The following is a 22,232-nucleotide window of genomic DNA, read 5'->3' on the forward strand; positions in this document are numbered from 1 at the left end:
GGACTCCGGCAGCGACACCACCCCGGTGCAGGGCCTCTCCCCCACACCCCCAGCCACTGCTGTCCCACAGCCCTGGAGGACCCCGGCCACCTTCCTCCGCGCGGATGTTCCACTTGGGTCTGTCCGTCATCAGTGCGTGGGAGCTCAGGTCCTGTAACTTGCAATGGCTGTCGCTGACGAGGGCTATGTTGGAGGGTTTCAGGTTCCTGAAACCAAGAGGGGGGACTGTCCTCTGGGGGCCTGCCTGCCTTCCCACCCACGGCCTGCGGGCCACGGCCCCCCGGCCGCACGCCCAGCTCGGCCCTCCTCTCCCCAAATGCCCCCTTCGCGGCCCACTTTTAAAATAGTGTTTCCTGCAGAAATAAAATACACTCAGTTATTTTAAACTCCCAAACAAGCAGCTCCACGTAGGAGCGCTCCAGCCCTTCTGCCGTTCCTCTGCTCACATCTGCTGCCTCCTTCCGGATCTCAGCTATGCGTTTGTTCTGGGGACTGGTTTTCAACCATTTCGTAACGTTTGGTGCCGTGAACACGAAATCGTGGGCATTTTCTTTGTACACGGGGTCCACATGGGTTTTTCCCTCCTTGACATCAGGTACTGAGCCAGTCTGCGGCCGTCGCCAGCCCCTGCAGACTGTGGACGCTGGAGCCCTGCCGCGGGCGGGTCGAAGGCTCAGCCCCGGGACCGTGCAGCCTAATCTGCTTCCCGGCGCTGTTATCTGGCCGCTCCCCCTGCACTTCAGAACGAACGGACCTGCCCGGTCACGTCTACTCCCGATGCTGGGTGAATCAGTGCGGGTGACGTGGAGCGGGTAGCACTTGCCAGAAGGCCGGGAGGGGCTCTGGAAAGGTGCCCGCGCTTCTCTGGGGCTGTGCTGCGCCCTGCCTCGCTCCCAGGTCCTGGGGCAGGGCACCTGAGGGGACTCTGGGCCCTTTGCCCTGCAGCAGCCTGGCCCCCACGGTCACCTGTGGAGGATGTCCCGCTGGTGCAGATACTCCAGAGCGTCCAGAACCTGGCCCAGCACGTTCTGCATCCACTGGGGAAAGAGTGAGAGACGCCAGGGTTGGGGGAGGGGGACTCCCGGCAGCAACTGGCCGAGGCAGGTCAGCCACCCAAGGAGCAGCCAGGGAATCATGGAATGTTCTTGCTTCTTCAGATGGGCCCCACGCTGCTGAAGCGCTCAGAGCCAGCGCAAAAGAGTTCTGCCTCGGGTCCCTTTCAGGCTAACGTGCGCAGGGCTCTCCCAACGGGGCACGCCCTCGCTTCCAGACCCCACACCCCTGCAGCCACACGGAGATACCCCCACCCGGGCCCCACCCCTTGTGGGTATCAGAGATAGCGAAGCCTTTATTGCCTACATTGGGGCCTGCCTTGCCATGTCATTAGAAGGAAAAGAGCTCTGACAAAGAACGTTCTGGAAACCCCGTGTGTCGGAGGCGAGATCTGGCCAGTCTCCAGGGCAGGGATTTTCAAACCAGGTTCCGAGGAACCCTAGGTTCTACCCAAGGGTGTCAGAGACGGGCTGAGTGAGTGGAACCCCGGGCTTCTTCCCTGTACCTGCCACCCGTCCTCCTGTGCCCCTCGTTCAGAGAAGCTTCACCTTCCTTGCTGGGTGTCTGAGAACACCCTGTGCTTGAAAGGGTTCCGCCGCCAACGGAAACGTTGAAACCCACTCCAGAGCCTACCCCTGAGGTCCACATTGGGAGAGGAGTGGCCTGGCCCTCAAGAAGCCCTCGGGGGTGAGATGATGCCTGGCGGCCGGCCGAGCAGAGGGGGCCCAGAGCAAAAGCAGACACAATTTACTCAGGGTGGATCATAGGCTTAATGTGAAACCAAAAATGACCTAGCTCCGAAGACAAGGGGAAATATCTTCATGACCTTGGAGGGCAGGCTCTCACCGGCTCAAAGGTGCTAATGATAAAAGGAGCATTGATAAACTCCCTTCATTACAGTTAAGAACTTCTGGGGGCACCCGGGTGGCTCGGTTAAGTGTCTGGCCCTGGCTAGGGTCAGGATCCTGGGGTCCTGCGATCCAGTCCCGCATCTGGCGCTCTGCTCAGCGGGGAGTCTGCGTGTCCCTCTCCCTGGTGCACACGCTCTCTCTAGTAAATAAAATCTTAAAAAAAAAAAAAAAAAGAACTTCCGTTCATCAAAAGACACAGACTGAGAGAAGACAGACACTCTGGATGCCCATATCCGCAGTATGTAAAGAACACCTACAGATCAATAAGAAAAGACAGACAACCCCACTGTTTAAATGGACAGAAGACTTGAACAGACACAAAAGCCAAGTAGCTAAAAAGCACTCCCTGTGGTTACTCATAATAACTCAAATTAAAATGCAATTTTCAATTAAAATGAAAAAGACTGAAGTGTTGGCCAGGAAGTAGGCACTGGAAGGCTTACCCCTTGTGCTGGGAATACCCCCAAGTCAACCAAGCCACATCGTTGGCACGTCGACTGGCACTGCTCTACAATCCAACAACTACACGCCCAGGGCTTTGTCCAGAGAAGATGAGTGATTAGGTCACTCATGAGTGATTAGGTCCACGAGTCGGCACGCCCGGCAGTGTTCATGGCAGCAGCCCCAAGCTGGAAACACCCCGCAGGCTCACAGCACTAGGCCGCGCACAGACCGAGGTGACCACACAACGGGGCAGTGCCCAGCCATGCTGGGGACCATTTCCTGATCCACTCACATAAAAAACCAGACACAGCAGCGACGTGCCATTATGAGCGTGAGTCCATTACTGGGGACTTCAGGGCGGGCAGAAGGGTCTCTGGAGACAGAAGTCCAACCGCGGGCAGGGCCAGGGACTTCTGGAGCTCCAGAAGGTTCTGCATCTCGATCGGGGACAGGGGTTATATGAGTGTCTGCCTGTGTACAGTGACCTGAGCTGTGCACTGAACACTCGTGCACAGTCCACCACACAAACCCCTCCACACGTAAACGTAAGAAACAACCTGGCCAGTAGCATCATGGTCCCCAGGCCCGGCGTCCCCTAGAGTCTGTCTTACTTCACAGTCGATGATCATCTTTGTCTCCCTCTTCTTCTCGATGATCTTCTGGAAGCTTCCCTCGTTATACTCCATCACCAGGCAGAGGAACAGAGAGGAAATCTGATGGGGACATGAGGTCTTAGCCAAATGCCGCCGTCCTGATGCCCAAAGCCCAGGCCTGGGCGTCTCGGCGAGGTTCCTTGCCCCGGGGCCTGCCTCCTCTGGGGCCACCATGCCCGGCGGCTGCGGGAGCATAGTCAGCGGTGGGGACTCACACCCACGGGCAGCTCCTGCTCACGCCTCAGGCCTCACTGATGCCCCCTCCCCCTCCACCCCAGCTCCAACCACACGAAGCTCCTCTGACTTTTCTGAAAGCAGCCCTGGCCTACTGGCCGGGGCAGTCACAGATGCCTGTGCCTCTTCCCAGGGTGACTCTCTATTCTTCAGGGCTTAGCTTCGGTCTGCTTCCTCCTCGGAGGAGCCTGCCTGGAGGGGGCTCCCGTGGACCGGGTCAGGGGCCTCAGCTCAGTGCTCCCAGAGGCCCCTGCTTTCCTTCCACAGTCAAGTGTCCCCCTCGAGTGTTCCTCGAGAGTGTTACGGGGTGCTCAGGAAATATTCAGGGTGCACACAGTGATGGCCCCTCCCTAAGGCTGTTCTCAGGCCCCAGCTGGACAGGGGGCACGTGTATGAGGGGACCCTCCACTCCTGCTCAAACCTGTGGTTGTCCACCCCAGACGAGGACCCTAATGGGGACGTCCAGTTACGGTCTGACCCTAGCCAGGAAGCCTTGCGGCCCTCTCCACCTCCGGGCCCTCCGACCCACCCCTGCTCGCCCTCCCCCGAACCCTGTCTCATCTGGAATAATTCGCAAGATTCTGGATCGCTGTAAAGAGAAGAAGTCCTATAACCTCTGGGCTAAAGTGCGGGGCGCGGGGGCTCACAGGGCCCTGAGCTGAACCCCACTTGGCTGTGGTTTTGTTTGTTTCATGTTTGCTTCCCCCTCAGCTGTTACTGGCCCCCTGCAGGGCCCCCAGTACGTGCTGAGTCAGGGTGGCCACATTTAGAGTCCCTGCCATTGTGGCCCTGGGGCTTATCATGGCGTTGGGGTGCTCTGAGCTCAGTCCACCTGCTCCCGGAGCCACCGAATGGCCGCTGAGCCGTAAGGTGTCCCTCGCACCCACCTCACTGTTCCATATGAGGAAGAGCTCCTGGTAGCTGGAGATGTGGGCGTGCTGGAGCTTCAGCAGCGGCATCAGCTGCGGGGACAAGTGCGGAGCAAGTGGAGACGTTCGAGCAATCCCGCTTCTCAGCTCCTGCTTCTGGGTCACGGACCCCCACACAGACACCGCCTCCAGCTCCGCGTAGGGCTGGGGAGCGGGTGGCCAGGAGGGGCTGCGGCCTGCTGCTGCAGAGCCAGACAGCCTGCTGGGGGCCTGTCTCTCCAGCATGTGCTGCTGGCTGTGCTGTGTGACCGAAGAGAGGCTCTTCAACGTCTCTGAGCCTCCAGCCTCATCTGAAAACGGCGGTGACGGTGGTATCTGCCTCACAGGGGCCTCAGGGGGGCTAAGGGGAGCTGGTGCAGGCAAAGTGTCTGTTGCAGAGGAAAGAAAGCCCTGTCAGGGGCAGCTGGAGCAGGTGGTGGCCAAAGGGACGTGGGACACGGTCACACGTGCGCCCAGCTCGCCTCCTGCGTGGCACACACTCCAGGCCCCAGGGCCCCGCTCCCGGCTGAAGGTGCTTGAAGGGCCCACACAGTTGGTGCGGTCTCCCACAGTCTCCGCTTTACCAGCATGTGCCCGGCCCCTTGACGGTGCAGCGGGCACACCGTGGACCGGACAGCTGTTTGCTGGCAAAGCTCGGGAGCCGGGGATTCCAGAAAGAAGGCAGACAAGTAACCATCCGCTGGGAGGACACGTGTGGGTCAGGGGAGATTCAAGGGAAACAAAGAAACACTGCTCAGAGCCTTTGTCCAGCAAATCCAAGTGCCCATGCTGCCACTGCTGTTATTGTAAATCAGGATGTTCTCGGTGGGGTGACGGGCTGACTGAGGGAACGGAAAAGAATGCGCATTTTCTTTGTTCGATGATAGTCCTAGAGTTCCCACATTTTCTACTGTAACTAATATTTTTATAAATGAAGGAACAATGTTTTAAAAGATGGTTCTTGGGGTATCTGGGTGGCTCAGTGGGTTAAGCCTCTGCCTTCGGCTCAGGTCATGATCCCAGGGTCCTGGGATGGAGCCCCACATCGGGCTCTCTGCTCAGCGGGGGGCCTGCTTCCTTTCCCCTCTCTCTGCTGCCTCTCTGCCTACTTGTGATCTCTGTCAAATAAATAAAATATTAAAAAAAAGATTCCCATTACCTTTAAAAAATAATAAAATAAAAAAAATAAAAGATGGTTCTTGATAGACTAGCCCTGGGCCCTAGGGAACACTGAAACCTTGTATTCTCGGAGAACATATATTCTAAGTTGTCAGTGCCTGATCTAGAAATGAATGTTTTGGGCACAGACTCCCTTCGTGACCTGGGGTTTCTGGCTTCACAGCATGGGGCAAAATCTGGTTCTGACCCTGCCTCCACGCCTCCACCGAGGCTTCTATCCGATCACTCCATAGGAGAGGACAGAACAGTCTCTGTGTGCTCTGCATCGTGTCCTCTCGAGAGGGACCCCCCCGCCCCCGAGAATTACCTCCTCCAGGGCCTCATTGGCCTGATGCTCATCGATACATTCCACCTGTAGGGGTACAAGAGCCTAACTCAGTCAATGTGTAGTCAGCCCATCACCATCATCATCATCATCTTCACCACTGTCACCACGATCAACATCACTGCCACCATCACCATCATCCACACCACCATCGTCATCAATCCCCATCAGCACTGTCCCCCATCACCATCATCACCGGCACCATCATCACCATCATCACCATCACCACCATCATTATTCACAGGGGTGCCAGGCTTCTACCACGTGGCACTCGATGAGGCCTAGATATGTTCCTAAGTCAAGGATCCAAAAATACTCAGCGATTAGAACACCTTTGCTCCCATGGCAAGGAGAAGTTGAGGATAGCGTAATACAAACTCTGACCAATCATTCGCAGATCCATTCTCACCATCTTGAAAGCAGGGGAGAAAATAATGTGTTGCCACTAGAGCCAAACAGCTCTGCTCTGATTGGCAAAGTATCGACCTCACCACTTCATTCCTTACCTGAACTGGGAAGACTGTCGCTGTCCCTGAATGTGGGGCAGCGGGGGAATGCATGGAGAGGGAAAGTGGGATCCGTGGGCAGGGCAGCAGCAGGCTTCAAGTCTCCAACGTACTTGGTGGCTGACCGCAGGGGCATATTATCACATCTAACACCAGGCCCTCACCCAGAGCTCCTCCTCATAAGGCTGCCAAATGATGAACCCTTGTAATTGGGGGTGATCGTAGATGAAAATGCAGACAGTGGCTTATTCCCAGATCCTTACAGACCCCAGATACGTCTTCTGTTCCTCCTGTGCCAGAACTCATGCGTATGTATAGGTGACTTTGGCCGAAACACACTGAAAGCCTCCAGAATGTCCCATCTTTTGACCTAGAAGCCTCACCCCTAGGAATTTACCCCAAGGATACCATGGATCCTCAAAAAAGTTGCTTATCAGAGTTGTTTACGCAGAGTGAAAAATCAAGAATAGGCCAAGTGCCTATGGTACAGGAGGGCATGCCTGGTCAGTTCCAGCACCCGGAGCAGTGGGGGCGCGTGGCTGCCAGAGCCAAGAGAGGAGGAAGCCGTGTCTGTGGCATGAGATAGGGTCTGTAAGACACTGAGTGGGGAAAGGTACGTTAACCATCTCCGCAGCATTCTTGTCAAGACAAAGTTTATACGTGCTCAGGGAAAAGACCAGAAAGAAACACAAAGCCCTACCTGTACCCCACCCCCATTTTTTGAAAAAAGAAAGACTGGCTGGCTTTTTACTAAGCTCCTTGACTGCCCAGAAGGCAGTGGGCTCCAGCCTCACCGGCCCATGAGACAGTGGGGCCCGGCCGCACCGCCAGCCCGCGGCGGGGCAGGAGGAAGGCCAGGACTCCAAGCCCAGCCTCCTCGGCCAGAGGCTGCTGAGTGGCTCCACAGGCAGAAGGCTGAACAAGGGGTGGCCCTGGCAGCTGATGCCCGCGACGCTCCTCATGTGCACAGTCAACCCCAGTGCCACGGTACCCCCGCCACCACCATGTGCCACGAGAGGGTACCAGGGACGCTCATGGCGCAGCTCCCTTCTACAACTGCTGTTCAGCTGAACCGCCTTGACTTGGACACACAAAGCGCTCGCCCTCTGCAGCTCGTACCCCACCCTGCCACGCCAGCCCTGGTGAGGACGTGGTGGAAAGGCCCATCGAGGTCTTGCCCTTAGCCTGGTGTGACCTTGGGCCAGCCCCTGCCCCCTCCTCCTCCACGCCGGCCCGGCTCCCCTTGGTAAAAAGGTAGCTTGAATTCAAATGCTCTTGGGAGCAGTGTGCCGTTGGCCAGTCTGCAGCCTCCCCGAGCCTCCCCACCCTCGGCTGTAGAGGGGCCCCCAGTTCCTGCTTTGCAGGGTTGGCGGGAGGCTGAACGGGATGAGGCTGGCGTGAAGCACGTGCTGAAGAAATAGTGGGGGAGGCGGTTTGCAGACGCTCTCCAGGTGAGTTTGCAGACGCTCTCCAGGTGAGAGCGTCAGGGGCGCCCGGAAGCCCAAGCAACCTCAGGCCGCCCCCAAGGCTACTCTCGCCGGGATCTGCCTCTGTGTCCACTGGCAGAGAGGAACCGGCTGTCACACTGGGAGGCCCCTCTCCGACATGGGGACATGCGTGGATGTCTGGGGAGCCCACGCCCACGCCCAGGGCCACCTCTCACCTGCTTGATCACGAGCTTGACCTTGACGTTGTTTTTTCTTTCCTCCACCACCAGGTTCACTCCCAAGGCCCCAGGACTCATCCGGCCCAAAATCTATCAGCAAGAGGAAGAGAACCATTCAGGAAATGCGCACGGGCTTTCCCCTTGTGGGAGTGTGCTCAGCCCTGACACCTTTCCTGCCCCGGCTTCTCCTGCAGGCTGGCGGAGCAAGCGTCTCCACCACACTGCGCAGAGAAGGGAATGTCCCGGAGCCTGAGAAACCCGGGCCCATCTCTCTGGGGCCCATGCGGGAGCTCCTTCCACACCACCCGCTACGGCTTCTCCAACTTGCAGCAGGGACCCGTGGGCACCTAGGAGCCAGCATCAGCCCACGTGGGGCATAGCTTTAGTCACTGTCTCCAGCCACCTCTTACCCCGGCTTCCCGCACCCCCTCCAAACTCAGCATCCAAACCAAAAAACTAACTAGCCCATCATTGGTGCGTAGTCACCGCCGTGGGTGGCCTGGCCTGGGTGCCAAGCACCCCACAACCGCCTGCGAGCAACACTGTGGCTCTCTCACATTCACCCCGGAGGAAGGGAGCAAGGTCCTTGTGTCTGGGGCTAGCGTGCTAATAAGTGAGGCGGCCTGAGTCTGGACCTTCTGCTTTGAACCAGACCTGCAGAGAGAGGGCTGCCGTGTCAGAGCTCTGTGCAGGGAGGCCAGGGGCCACCGGGGTGGGGCAGACACCGGCATTACATGTCAGAGGACGGAAGAGGCCTGGCAAAGTGCAGAGGAGTGAATGCAGGAGGCGGAACCGAGTCTGGGGACCCTCAGGGTCCAGGCAAGTCTTGGATTCTGTCATGCAGCCCGTGCGTGGCCTGAACCCAGCTTAGGGGGTCGGGGGGCCAATGTCCTGAGCAGCTTACGCCAGTCTAAGAAGGTGCATGCCCAGGCCCTCTTCAGAGGCAGGTCAAACAGTAAAACACACTGTGTCTCAGGTGGGAGCTGTTGTTTCTTCCTGAAAAGGTGCTTTTGCCTTTCGAATTCTCCGGCCCGGCCCGGAAACTCACCGCCTTCATCACTGGCTGACTTGGAGGCTCCTCCCACACGAATGGGAGTTCTTACAAAGGGAGAAAAATCTAATCTACAAATTGTTTTCAAATTAATGACATTTTTACAAAGGCTGAATCTAACATTTAATGAAGGTGACGTATTATGTATAGAAGCAGTTAATTAAATGTTCATTCATTTTCATTTTGCGGCTTTCCTTTTGTTTTGTCAATTTTTCAAGTCTTCCATGTTTTCACAGGCAGGCCCTGGAAAAGACCCAAGTCCTTCTCCCTGGGACTAGGGATGCCCTGTACTGGAGTTTGGGGACTACGAATTCTGAATTTTGGACGCTCTAGGGTGCCCTGTCCCGGCGGGCCCAAGGAGAGGCAGAGGAGGGCGAGGAGGCGGAGTTCCCTAGCACCAAGCATTCAGACAGATGGGGGTGGACAGTCCTGCATTTCATCCATCATTTGAGAGGGGGAAACTGAGACCCCAGGAGGCAAAGGGCACCCAGGAGGTCACCTTTGGAGGGGCCCGAGGTCACCCTCCTTGCTGGAGGCAGACCCTGACCCGGGGTGGTACCTGGCCATCGGCCACCTCTCCAGGCGCAGTGACCGGTAAACCAGGAAGTAGGGGCGTGGGGAGGTGGCCGGAGGTCCGGGTCCCTGGCTCGCCCCCAACCGGCGGGCTCTTGTCGCCCCTGCCTCCCCGCCAGGGAAGAGCTCGGCACCTGGTACTTCTCCATAGTGTCTCCAGGGGAGACTCCCAGCCTCTCCTCCCTCCGCAGGGCGCTGGGGGCGCGTCCCCAGCCCTAGCCGGCGCGCGGACCCTCGACTGAGCATGCTCCGGAGAGACGGCGTCCCGGGGAGCACCCCATCCCCCACCCCGGGGGCGACCGTCTGCCCCAGGTGCGTCCGCCGGAACCGCGCACTCCGGGGCTCCCGCCGGCACCTCCAGCGCATGGCCCTGGGGCCTGGCGGCCGCGGAGCGCGCCATGGGCGGGGCCTGCGGAGGGTGGGCGGGGCCTGCGAGCGCGGCGGGCGGGGCCAGGCGGGGCGGGGCGGGCGGGGCCGGCGGGCGGGGTCGGAGCGCGGCGGGCGGAGCCTCAAGCGCGGCGGGCGGGGCGGCGGCGGGCGGCGCGCGGCCCCTTTAAGGCGCGGCCGGGGCGGGCCGGGTGGCGCGGCCCCTTTAAGGCTTGGCCTACGTGGCAGCCGCTGGAGCCGCGGACGAGGAGCGAGGCCGGCCGCCGGGCACTTCCTGTGGAGGCCGCAGCGGGCGCGGGCGCCGACGGGCCGAGCGCCGAGCGAGCGAGCGAGCCGAGCGAGCCGAGCCTCCCGCCGCCGCCATGGGCCAGAACGACCTGATGGGCACGGCCGAGGACGTCGCCGACCAGGTGCGGCCTGCAGCCCGGCCGGGCCTCCCGCCCCCGGCCCCCGCCCCGAGCCGCCCTCCGCGGGGCCCCCCGACCCCCGCCGCCCGCCCTCCCCTCGGGTCCCGAGCCCTCGGCCGCCCGCAGAGCCGGCCCCGACCCCGGAGGGCGGCCCCGAGATCTGGGCCGCGTCCCCGCCGCGCCCCCCCCCGCCCCCGACCCCGCCGGGGGATCGCTCCCCTCCCCCAACCGGGGCATTCCCTCCCGGGCTCGTCGCGCTTCCCGGCTCGGGACTCCCCCGGCCCGGCCTCCCGGCCCGGCCCGCCCTGGCCGCCGCCTCCCCGCCGGGACTCTGGGAGTGTTCTCGGGCCGTGCGTCGGCGCCCGGGTCGGCGAGCCTCGCCCCCCGAACGCGGCCCGGGCGCTCCCAGAAGGAGAGGGGCGTGGAGGGGGCTGCCTCGCCCCCTCCTGAGAAGGGAGCCCGGGGTCCTGGGGTCCTGGGAGCGCCGCTGGTCTGGGCCAAGTCTGGCGACCCGGAGCGTCCTTTCCCTTCTGAACCGTCGGGGTGGTCCCTGCGCGCTTCCCGGTTCGCCGGCGCTCCTAGGGGGCGGGGTGGGGAGCTCCGGTCCTGAGCGGGGGCTGGTCCGCCTGGAGGCCTGGGGGGCCCTCCCGGAGAGAGGGGGCGCCCTGGTGTGTGCCCCGCTAGAGACAGTCTCGGCGCTTTCCTCTTTGCTCTTCGAAGCCCAGATGTGTTGGGCTCGTGGGGTCCCTCTGACCCTCCCGCGTTTTCCCTCCCTGTTTGGACTCTGCCCTGGGACCGGATTGAATGGGTCCCTATCTGCACACAGACCTCGGAGGGGGAAGCCCGTCTTCCTGGGTTGGTTTCCCCTCCCAGAGTGTACAGGCGGCCTCCTGAGCAGCAGGGAGGCGGGAGCAGGCAGTGGACGCACACCGGATGGACCGAGTCAGAGAGGGGGAAGGACAGCGCTGCCACCCTCTCTCGGTTAAGCTTTCGGCTGTGTAGTGTCCCTTTCCCTTGTGAAAGTGTCCCGTTGGGTCTGTGGGTCAACAGCGTCATCCCTGCCAGGCCCACCCGGGTCTCGCCCAGTTGCCATTTCGTTCCTTGGTTCCCTTGATGCGTTTGCGGTTTTTGCCAGAGGAAACAGTAGTGAGGTTAAGTTTTTAATTTTTATGGAGGTCGTGTTGAGTCATCGAACGCCGAGGCGTAAGCTTATTGGAAGGCTCGCATGGGTTTGTGTGATTTTAGAAGAGATAAAGGTGTTTCGGGTCAGGTGCGGGTGAGCAGGCTTTCCGCTGTTCCCCGAGGGCCGAATCTTCTAGTGTGGTCTGCTTCCACCACTTTCCTGTGCGCTGGTGTCTGAAGACCAGTTTGGGGCAGAAAAAGAGTGTATCAGTTTGAAGAAACAGTTTTCCCTGAGGTCAGGGTTCTGTGTGTACAGACAGTGTAAAAACTGTATCCTTCGCAAAAACCACTCCCCGAGCGCTCTCAAGAGCCGAGCAGGCCTTCCTCTCCTGTCGGTTTTCACTGACACGGTTTTCGTGGCCCGATTTCATTTCCCCAAGTAGCAACTCCCGAAGAAGATGGCTCCTTTCAGCCGAGGGCGCCGTGGGAGCTCTGTACACTCGCTCTTCAGCCTGGAGAACCCTGATTTTGCAAGTGCATTTCATAACCGAATCTAGCTAAAATGTCTCTAACCAGCTGCTGCCAACGATCAGATGATAAACTTTCCTACAGAAAAAAGAAAGTTAAAAATCTCTTTATGTAATCTTTTCTTCTTTTTCTCCATGCGTTTTATTTGAAATGGAAGAAGCAGAATCTTGGAACCGGAAAGGCCCTTGAAGGGGACCCAGGGTCTCCCTGCGCCACGTTTCTGCTGGGAAGGAAGGCAGGGCCTGCTGGGGTCTGCCCCGTGCTACACAGGACAAGCTTTTGAGGCCTGGTGTTCTTCCGGCACAAAAACAGGGAGAAGGGCTGGCCTCATCAGAGAGCACGCGCGTCACACCTGGCTCCCGGAGCGGCCCGGGGCTGTGGGCGTCAGGCCGCGCGGGCTCCCACGGTCGGCTTCTCCGTGCTGGGGCCCACCCGAGCGGTGGCAGCAGATGTCCGAAGACATCTCCGTGCCCCCTTGCGGGTGACTTGGGAGGGCAAAACCAAAGTCTTCAAAACTTCAAAACCAAAGTCAGGAGCCTCTGCTGCCACAGGCAGGCTCGACGCAGGATGTGGGCAGATCCGAGCGCAGATCCCAGGTCACAGCTTCCCGTGGACAAAACCTGGCCGAGCTGCCGGCGTTTTTGTTTTTCGCGTTGGTCCGCTACTATTAAAACAAAGCGGCCAATGATAAAGATGCTTGAGTCCAGTCTTTTAGAACTGAAAATGATTTCATTCAAAAGGAATGGGGAAATACCGAAGGCACCGATCAGGTAACGTGATGCACCCACGTTCTCACCCGGCCTTCAGAAAACAAAAGCACAAATCAAGTGACAGAGTTTGGCCTGAAAGTCTGGGCTAGTGAGAGGGAACCTAAAAAGGCCTGTGTTTCCCACAGTACTTAGGACCAAAAGCCCAAGACACTCACTCTGGGCCACGCCATCCGTGTGTAGCACTGTTCCCGTCTGGAAGTGTGCGAGGCTGTCCACAGCGTCTACACCTTCAGCAGCGGGGAGGGTGGTCTTGCACGGCTCGCAGTGGGCTCAAGCTCTCAGTACCGAAGGCTGGGCTCCTGGCCTCCTGGCTGGCCCGCACCCTTTCCTTCAGGCCCACAGAGGGGAGAGCACAGGGTTAGCTGTTCGGTTAGTTCTGGATGGCAGGCCCCTGGAGAGCCGCACTCCTGGCATCAAGCTCCTCACCCCGGGCAGCCAGGGACAGTGACCCGCTCCCAGGAAGCCAGGCTCTAGGAAAAATGCTGAGCGTGCCCTCTGCAGACGCGAGGCATCCAGAGGCCATCTGAGACCAGGCTGGAAGGAGCCGGAGAGCAGTGAGCTCAGCAGTCCGGAGTGACGTCTGTGTCGCTCGCCGCCATTCAGCACCGCGTAACCCCGGAGCTCTTCTGCACCGGTCAGCAGGAAAATTAGCACCTAACGGGTGCGGCCTGGCAGCTCATCACCAAGGTGACAGATAAGCTGAGTGGAGCCTTGGTCTCCTGGGGGCTCTTGGTTACCTGTCTTTGGCATGAGTCAGCCAGTCCTGGGAGCTCTGACCCCCAGGTGCTCCCCTTGGCCTGTGGTCAAGCCTTGGGCAGCAAGGATGGCCTGACAGAACAGGGCCGGGGTGCACGAAGGGCACAGGTGTTAGGGCTCTGGGTCAGCTGTGCGGATGGCCGCTGGGTGTGAGTAAGGCTCCGGGCCGGTGGTGGCTTCTGAGTACCTCGTTCCTCGGCGCTGCGCCCCCTCCCTCCCGGGGCCTCCTGCCTCACGCCATCAGGAGTAAGGGAAGGCACGGGGGGGCTCATGCTTCCCGCTTGCCCGTCCTCGGAGGTGAGGAGAGCCGCCCTGCCTCTTCTGGGGAGCAGGGTGGAGACGGGGGGGGGGCATGCGGTTAGCGAGGCGCCTCCTGGAGAACGAGGCACAGCTCTGTTCTGCTCTGTGGGCCCTGTCGCTGCTCCTAAGCGTGGGCGCTGGGTCACGTGGGGTTTTGGTACACACCAGGGCCTGCTGACACTTGTTCCTGGAGGTGCGGTGGGAACCCGCAGACAGCAGCTGGGAGGCCTGCTCTGAGGTCACGGGCAGCTCTGAGCAGCTCTGAGGTCACGGCGGATGGACACGTGTGAGTCCCTGAACTCTTGCATCAGCCTGACCCAGCCTGACGCGAGGGAAGTCACCAGCCACCAGTCCGAATCGCCTGGGAGGCGTGGGCCTGATGTGGTCCGTGAGAAGGGCAGCCCCGCCCCCCGCCGATCAGAAGGCGTGACTCGTCTTCTTCCGCTTCCTCTGAGCCCCCCACCAGGAATTGCGCCCCGTGTCCCTCCAGTCGCTTCCGTCCGGACTCCGGAGACAGTCGCGTTCTCTGTGCCGCAGGCTGTGGGCTGTGACCACGAGTTAGGCCGCAGGTGGGGTATGTTTCTGAAACCCCCTCCAGAACTGGAGCCCTCGTCAGTGAGTCTCGCTCTCCGTCTCGCCCAAGTGCCTCTGGTGCTCCCTGCTCCGAACCAGATCGTGCTTGGCGGTGGGGTTCTTGGAGATGCCTGTGAGAAGCCTGGCAGGATGGCCGGCCTCGGGGAAGGGGGGCGGTCTGTCCCTGCTCAGTCTCCCCCTCCGGCTCTCTGGCCACGACCTGCTCCCATCAGTGGCAGCGTTCTGCAGGGCGTGTAGGCGTGTTGGACGCTGGTGCTGTGCGCACACCGGACAGGGACCACGCTGGGCTCTTGGGCGCTGCTGGGTGCCTGACTCGGTCTCTTCCCTGATCTGTCAAGGGGATGCTGTCCACAGATGCATGATGTGGATTCAGCGGCCAAGTCTGAACCGCTGTGACCGACACACATTCAGGGAATCCGTAAAATTGGGTCTGGCCTCGTGTTTATTTTTTAAACCCTTTTTAAAAATGATTTTTATTTATTTATTCGATAGAGGGAATGCACAGGCAGGGGGAGCGGCAGGCAGAGGGAGAAGCAGGGAGCCCATTGCGGGGTCCAGTCCCTGAGATCACGAGATCATGACCTGAGCCAAAGGCAGACGCTTAATTGACTGAGCCACCCGGGTGCCCCAAACTGGGTCTGACCTCGTGTTTAAGCATAGGTTTTTTTCTTTCTTTTTTTTTTTTAAGATTTTTTTATTTATGAGCGAGAGAGAGAGAGCGCGGGTCTGAGTGACCGCATGAGCAGGGGGGAGGGGCAGAGGGAGAAGCCGACTCCCCCCAGAGCAGGGAGCCTGGGGACCCTGAGACCAGGATCTGAGCCGAAGGTTGATGCTTAACCGACTGAGCCACCCAGGCGCCCCTCCAGAACCTTTTTAAACCAGCCAGCCTCATAAGCACCTGTTCGGACTGAACACAGGAGAAAAAAGCCAATGTTCCGGGGCCTGGGTGGCCCAGCAGTCACACCTGCTTCCCCTTCTCTCTCTGCCTGCCACTCCCCTGCTTGGGCACACACACTCTATCAGATCCATAAAATCTTTTTAAAAAAAAAAAAAAAAGGGAGATTCTGGAGCAGTGTGACTTAAAAACAGTCGGCTCAAAGCCTCGACCACCTGACTTTGAAAACCAGATAGGTGCTTAGTTCACAGCAGAGATAACCTGAATTTTGGCATTTTTCCCCCCAAGCCCAGAGCGTCTCCTCAGTACATCTCGTGGGGAAGGGAGGAGTCGCTCTGTTGCTTTGTAATCCTCTTAACCCAGACACTCAAATTAGGGGTACAGACTCCTCTCGGAGGCTTTTAAACACTGCCTGTGTCTCTTGGGCCATTGCCACGGAGCAGTGCGTGTGCTCAGTGGGGCTGCCTGACAGTGAGGGCTCCGAACGAAGCCCAGGGGCGTGGGCTCCTTTGTCCTCATTGGGGAGCACGGGAGCGGCTTTCAGCTCCAGCTCGGAGGCAGCCCAGCACCCCCTGATGTCTGTCTGCCTGCTTTTTGGGGTCCGCCTCCCCTGGAGTCCCGCCGCGGCTCCACCCCTGTGTCTCTGCGGACTACATGAGGGGGTGAGTCCACCGGTGACTTGCTGGGCCTTAGGAAAGCATCTGGGCCCCTGAAGCGGAAAGGGCCCCTACAGCGTCGGCTGTCCCTGTGCCCCACTGGCCTGACATCGGGGCGTGTGGATGCCGAATGTCCGTACGTCGTACGTGCGCTGCGGAGACTCCCGAGTTCACGGGGGCGTTCGAGGCCTCTCTTTCCAAACAAGGTTTTTCTCCTTCCTTTTCTCCTCTGCTCACTCAAGTTGGAAAGTCTTAGCAACAGCCTTCCTCACTTTGGGGGGGACAGCAGAACCGGTCCCTGCCTCCAAACAGATGGGGCTCGTCTGCGGCCACACAGGGCACGGGCCCAGCCTCGGCTTCGCAGATGTGCCTGGTCGATGGCCCAGGCGTGTCTTGTCTCTCACCGTGACCTCTGTGGTCAAGGGCTGAGCAGGCGGGTGCAGAAGCGCCACCCTGGGGCTCAGTCCAGCTCAGGAGGGGTGCGGAGAAGGGCCGGCCGGCTGGAAGCTCCTTCTGCTCCCTCCTCCCAGGTGAGCCTGTCTGCTGTGGCCCAGGGGGCGGGGGAGGGGAGGCTCCTCTGCTGACCCAGCCCAAGTGTGCCCGCTGAAGGCTCACGGGAGTGGCCAGAGGCTCCTGCCCCGTGGCCCGGAGCATCAGCTGTGTCTAGAACTGGAAAGCAGCTTTTCAAAATGCCAACAATTAAGAGAGGCTCTTGGAAACCAGATATACTTTCCCTGGTGCCAGTCAGTAAGTTTTCATCAGCTCTAAGGGGGACGGTGACGTTCATGTGACTGTCCCTCTGTGGGGTCAGACCCACAGATGCCCTTTGGACCCGCTGCCTGACACATCACTCCCGTGGGCGGGTCCTGGTCTTCCGCAAACGGCCGCGGTCACCCTGGGTTGTAGGGTTTCTCTTTGCACTTCTTCTCGAGGTTGGAAAGAGAAAGTGGCAGTTGGGACCCGAGGGACACTGGTGCCCCGATTCAGCTCGCGTATTTGTTTCCTCGCTGTGCCTTTGCTCGTGGCCCCCCAGGGCAGGAGGAAGTCCTAAACCTCTTTTCTCTGTTTGCCACCGAGTTTCCGAACTTGAATTTCGCTGCTGTTGACACAGTCGTCCGTCCGTTTGTCAGCGTCTTTGTGGGACACTCAGGGCCGTGGAGCCGTGAGTCGCACCAGCCCCCCGTGGGCGCTCCCAGTCGCTCTACAGGTCCTGGCCACATGTAGACATGGGAGCTTACCACTGGGTCACCCTAGAGGCCCTCTAGGCCCGGGACCCTGGCTGTCATGTAAGCGGCCTGTCATCTCAAGAGTGCGCTTGGCTCCCGTCTACAGGGGGCCTGAGCGTCGCTGGGGTGCGGGGGGCCGCGCTCAGCTGTGTGTGACCAGCAGGCGGCGTGTGACCAGCAGGCGGCGGCAGTAGGTGCGGTGCTGAGCGAGCCCCTCCCCTCCGGGGAATTCAGGTTGCCCGGTTGTTCCGCCAGGGGACGTGGCACTGTCTGGGGGCAGTTTTGGTTGTTGCAGCTGGAGCGGTGGGCAGGGGCCTGGGACGCCACTCCCCACCCTTCGGGGCAGGACGGCCCATGACAGAGAAGGGCTCTGTGCACGTGCCCGGGGGCGCAGGTGGGCAGATGCCCCGCGCACAGCTTGTCACGAGGTATCCTAATTCACGGAGGCCCTTGCCTGAGAATGCAAACTGCGTGTCTGGTGGCCGTCCCTCGTTTTGTCGACCGTCACTGCTGCCTGGACACGGGTGCCGAGACAACAGGGCACCACAGGAGGGCGCGGTGGCCGTCACCCCGGGGGTCTGAGCCAGACAGGCCGATGGCCTGCCCAGACCCACAGAGAGGTGCTGAGGGGCCCTGCGCCTGGGGGGGGTCCGGTGTCCGGCCCACAGCCGCCTTAGCGGGCTTTCTGTGGCCCACAGTTCCTGCGGGTCACGAAGCAGTACCTGCCGCACGTGGCGCGCCTCTGCCTGATCAGCACGTTCCTGGAGGACGGCGTCCGCATGTGGTTCCAGTGGGGTGAGCAGCGCGACTACATCGACACCACGTGGGGCTGTGGCTACGCGCTGGCCTCAGCCTTCGTGCTCCTCAACCTGCTGGGACAGCTGAGTGAGTGGCCCCCAGGCGCGGGCGGCAGTGCGGGGATGCACGCGCGTGTGCCCCGGGGCGGGTGGGGGACACACACTGAGGGTCTCCGCGGGCGGCTGACGCTCTCCCTCCCTCCCTGCCTGGCAGCGGGCCTCGGGGCGGGTGCTCTGGGCCGCTTGGAGATCTGGGCGATCTGGGGGCGGGAGAGGAGCGGAGGGGTCGGAGCCCAGGGGGAGGGCGAGGGAAGGACCACGGGCAGGGGAGAGCCTTAGGCTGGAGAGCAGCTCCCGGGGGCCTCAGGTCTTCTGCTCCTGACCACTCTCTTCTGGTGGCAGCCCCTCCCCCGGTACCTTGCGGGGCAGGAGAGGGGCCTTTTCAGCCCGTCCTGGAGCTCTCCAGAGCAGCTTCCGAGGGCCCGCCCACTCTGGAAAGGGGTCCATTCCCTGGAGCAAGGGACCACTTTCTGGAACGGTGTCTCTGCTAAGCGAGGTCCAGTTGACATGGGTGTGGTCTGTGCCTCGCACTGGTTTCCCGGAAGTTGCTTTTTCCTCGGGGTGGTTCGTGGGGCCGCCCTTCACGGGGTCTGGCCGCCCTTCACGGGGTCTGGCCGCAGCCGCTGAGCCTTGCCCTCGTCCTTTGCAGCCGGCTGCATCCTGGTGCTGAGCAGAAACCTCGTGCAGTACGCCTGCTTCGGGCTCTTTGGAATCATAGCGCTGCAGGTACGCGGGGGCGAGGCCCGGGCGCGCTCCTCCTCGCGGTGGCGGGAGCAGAGCTTCTGCACAAAGGTGGCTTGGGGGACTCAGAGTCCCTCCCCCCTGAGCTCACTGCCTGCTCTTCTCTGAGAAGTCACTGGAATTTCCTTCAAGCAGGCTCGTTGGAGGGGGAGAGGCTGGTGCCCGGAGAAGCTGCCAGGCTCTGGGTACCCACCTTCGGGCCGCCTCCCTGAGTTTCCTTTGACGGGGGACAAACCACAGGGTTGGCTACAGCCACGACATTGTCTCACCAATTTCCCTCATAAAGAGCGCCCGGCCGGCCCCGTGAGCTGTGCGACCTGTAGTGTGTGACCCTCAGTGCCCCAGCCCACCGTGGGCTCCGGGGGAGCAGGTGCTGGCTCGGCTCAGCCGGGGTGCTGAGCTCAGAGCCGTCCTGGGGCCCTAGACCGTTGGTGTATCTTATGCTCGTGCTTACACCCCGTCGATCGTGTAGAAAGCCGAGTGGGTTTAGAAATGCTGACTCCAGCTCCTGTCTGTCTCCTCTGTTCCTCCAGACGATTGCTTACAGCATCCTGTGGGACTTGAAGTTTCTGATGAGGTACGTGTGTGCCCCATGGCGAGCTTCTTTTCATGGCTCTCGACTCCGGAACCAGCAGTCAGAGGGGATGTCTTTGGGTCCAAGTGTGCTGAGGGTCTGTTGGGGTGTTGGCAGGGGTGCCCCTCCCCGCCCCCGAGCCCAGGCCCGGATGAAGCCATCTCGCCTGAGCCTGTGTTCATGTGGGAGGGAAGGAGACCCCGAGTGAGCTCTTGCTCACAGGCCGGTCGCCCCTAGAGCCAGGGCTAGGACGGGGCCCGAGTGTGAACAGGTTCCTATCCCTGTTGGGCAGAACAGACGCGTCTGTCTTGAGCCGTGGGGGGCCTTTGCGGGCGGAAGCGGTCACCCAGCTGGTCCGACTTGGTTTGGAGAGAGGGACCCGAGGGCCTTTCCCGTGCTCCCGCCAAGGTGCAACGGGCGTGTGTCAGGCCCCGTGAGCCGTAGCGACCCGCCTGGCGTGTCTGTTCGCAGGAATCTGGCCCTGGGAGGAGGCCTGCTGCTGCTGCTGGCGGAGTCGCGCTCCGAGGGGAAGAGCATGTTCGCGGGCGTCCCCAGCATGCGCGAGAGCTCGCCCAGGCAGTACATGCAGCTCGGGGGCCGGGTCCTGCTGGTGCTCATGTTCCTGACCCTGCTGCACTTCGACGCCGGCTTCTTCTCCGTAAGTGTCCCACTTGCTCGAATGGGCAGGTCTCCTGGGCTTCGGGAGGGCGCGCTGCTCGCCACCCCCTCCTCCGGTTGTCGGGGGCCGTCAGAACCATGTCGGAGCGAGTTGGCTCCGAGGAAGCCAGCCTCTGATCCTGTTAAAAGGAGTGAAAACCCGGCAAGCTCTCATGGGCTCAGAGCGGACAAATGAAGCCCAGTCCCCCTGACCCCGCCGGAGGGCCCGGCGTGGGTGTGCCGGCCCCCGGGCTGCCCCCGGGCTGCCCACCCAGGCTCCTCGCCCGACGCGTGCTGTGTGCAAGCAGGGGTCGGCCTCAGAGCAGAAGGGCCTGTCTTGTCCCCAGGAGCGTACAGTGCACATCTGGAGGGCCCGCTGGGTGCCTTGGCCCGGAGGGTCCCCGGGAGGGGCTCCTGGTGCCATGGCTGGGGGAGCCCGATTCTAAGGTGCTCTGGGGCAGAACTACCCCGATAGCTTGCGGGGCCCACAGGCTTGGAGCTGGGTGTGTCGTAGATCACAGCTGGTTGGCTGGAGGCTGACCTTGACCTTGCCCCCACGGCTTGCCGGCTTGCCTCGGAGCACTGCTCTCTCTGTGCCGCCCCCACTGGGGGGGGTGAGCGCACGCCCCCTGTGACGTCACCCTGACACCTGACCGCAGTGACCAGGGCACTTGCAACTTGCCTGATTATAAAACAGACTATGTCTCTTCCTCACCTTTTTGGGGGGGGATTTCTTACCTTCCAACCTCTGCAGATTCTCCAGAACATCGTGGGCACAGCTCTGATGATTTTAGTGGCCATCGGTTTTAAAACCAAGCTGGCTGCTTTGACTCTTGTCGTCTGGCTGTTTGCCATCAACGTGTACTTCAACGCCTTCTGGACCATTCCTGTCTATAAGCCCATGCACGACTTCCTGAAGTACGACTTCTTCCAGACCATGTCGGTGATTGGAGGCTTGCTCCTGGTGGTGGCCCTGGGTCCTGGGGGCGTCTCCATGGACGAGAAGAAGAAGGAGTGGTAACAGACCCCCTCCCTGCCTGGCTGAGACCCGCGGCCACCGAGGACTGGTTCGGGGCGGATTGACAAAGCTGCCGGCGTGCACGTGTCCTCTCTCTCCCCTCCCTTGGTAAAGGCACAGATGTTTTGAGAGTTTCTTTGCAGACACCTGAAAATTGATGGCTAAATTTGCTCTGGACCCCTAACCTAGTAGCCGACTGTTGGAGCCGGCCGGCTGGCAGGCAGTATTCCCCGCCCCTCCCCCTGCCAAGGCAAGGTCTCGGCTTCTCGGAGCGAGTGGTGGGCTCGGCCACGGCCACGGCCACGGCCTCCCGTCCTAGTTTGCTTCGGGGCTGCAGGTGGGGGCTTCCAGCTGTACTGTGAGCAGATACATTTGTGTATCATTCAGAGCGGTCTCCCTCTTATTATGCTTTCAGTTTACGTTTTTAACTAAAACGAAAGAATTCGGGAAGTCCCAGTTTTAAACTGCACCCATGGCTCCGAGTGGTCCCTGCCCCGCACTGTAACACTCGTGGGGCCGGTGACGGCCTTGAGACCCAGACCCAAAGAATGAGGCTGCCTGGGCGGGCGGGTGTGGCCACTGTTCACGGCGGAGGTCCCTCGTCAGAAAACCGCCTCAGACTGGGGCTGATGTTTGAAAGGGCAACCTGCCCCCCCACCCCAGAAGCTTTAGTGGCTCAAGGTGGGGACAGAGGCGCTCCACGTCCTCGGATGCCCCTGGAGCCCGCAGGGACCCATGCTCTGACCCTGGCCTGGCCACACACCTGCAGGTTGGCTCCCGTGTGAGGGGTGTGGGCCCGGTGGCAGCCGTGGGGGCCGGGCGGCGACACAGCGGGCTCTCAGACCAGTTACCTCACCCCAACCTCTGCACAGAGCCTCCGCTGAGGCCGCGGGCCCAGCTCCAACGTGGCTGGGCGTCCGCGCGGTTCTCCCCCAGCTAGAGGGGGTCTTCCCAGGCTGTGCAGCCGTGGCCTACCCCCTCCCTAGGCTGTCGCTTACTCAGATCGTCTATCTGCTATGCTGAATGCAGCCCAAATTACTTTTTAAGATTTGTGATGCCTTACCGATTGGATCTTAATCCTGTATTTAAAGTTTTCTAACATTGCCTTACACTGCGTTTCTCTTCTTGGGGGGTATGAGCGCCTGTAGCTCTTTTCCACCTGCTGGGCCGGAGCGACACCGCGGGGGGCGAGTGGGATACCTCGGTGCCTCCCCCGACTTTCCTGGGGGCAGGCTGACCAA

The 22,232-nt window shown here is 60.7% G+C and overlaps 2 protein-coding genes across 3 annotated transcripts in view; one reads left to right on the forward strand and one right to left on the reverse strand.

Moving 5' to 3' along the window:
• Positions 1-10,254, reverse strand: part of STKLD1 (serine/threonine kinase like domain containing 1) — a 20,004-nt gene extending 9,750 nt beyond the window's left edge. The window contains exons 1-9 of the mRNA XM_059143028.1: positions 10,112-10,254; positions 9,859-10,054; positions 9,638-9,718; positions 7,877-7,969; positions 5,690-5,734; positions 4,183-4,257; positions 3,020-3,121; positions 967-1,037; positions 91-206 (exon numbers count right to left, since the gene is read on the reverse strand). Coding sequence (XP_058999011.1) covers positions 91-206; positions 967-1,037; positions 3,020-3,121; positions 4,183-4,257; positions 5,690-5,734; positions 7,877-7,969; positions 9,638-9,718; positions 9,859-10,054; positions 10,112-10,254 — 922 coding nt within the window. The remainder of the gene's footprint in view (positions 1-90; positions 207-966; positions 1,038-3,019; positions 3,122-4,182; positions 4,258-5,689; positions 5,735-7,876; positions 7,970-9,637; positions 9,719-9,858; positions 10,055-10,111) is intronic.
• On the forward strand, positions 10,111-21,377 carry SURF4 (surfeit 4). Of its 2 annotated transcripts, XM_059142965.1 has the most exons (6): positions 10,111-10,300; positions 17,843-18,029; positions 18,651-18,727; positions 19,276-19,319; positions 19,788-19,974; positions 20,728-21,377. In XM_059142965.1, the coding sequence occupies exons 1-6, from the start codon at positions 10,253-10,255 to the stop codon at positions 20,992-20,994; spliced, it is 810 nt and encodes a 269-aa protein (XP_058998948.1). In that variant the 5' UTR covers positions 10,111-10,252; the 3' UTR covers positions 20,995-21,377. The 2 variants fall into 2 exon arrangements, with proteins under 2 accessions (XP_058998948.1, XP_058998949.1); XM_059142966.1 differs by lacking the exons at positions 10,111-10,300; positions 18,651-18,727 and having other exon boundaries at positions 18,006-18,029.
• The last annotated feature ends 855 nt before the right edge of the window (positions 21,378-22,232 follow it).

The sequence above is a fragment of the Mustela lutreola genome, chromosome 12 (genome assembly GCF_030435805.1).
Source record: "Mustela lutreola isolate mMusLut2 chromosome 12, mMusLut2.pri, whole genome shotgun sequence".
Taxonomy (NCBI): Eukaryota; Metazoa; Chordata; class Mammalia; order Carnivora; family Mustelidae; genus Mustela; species Mustela lutreola.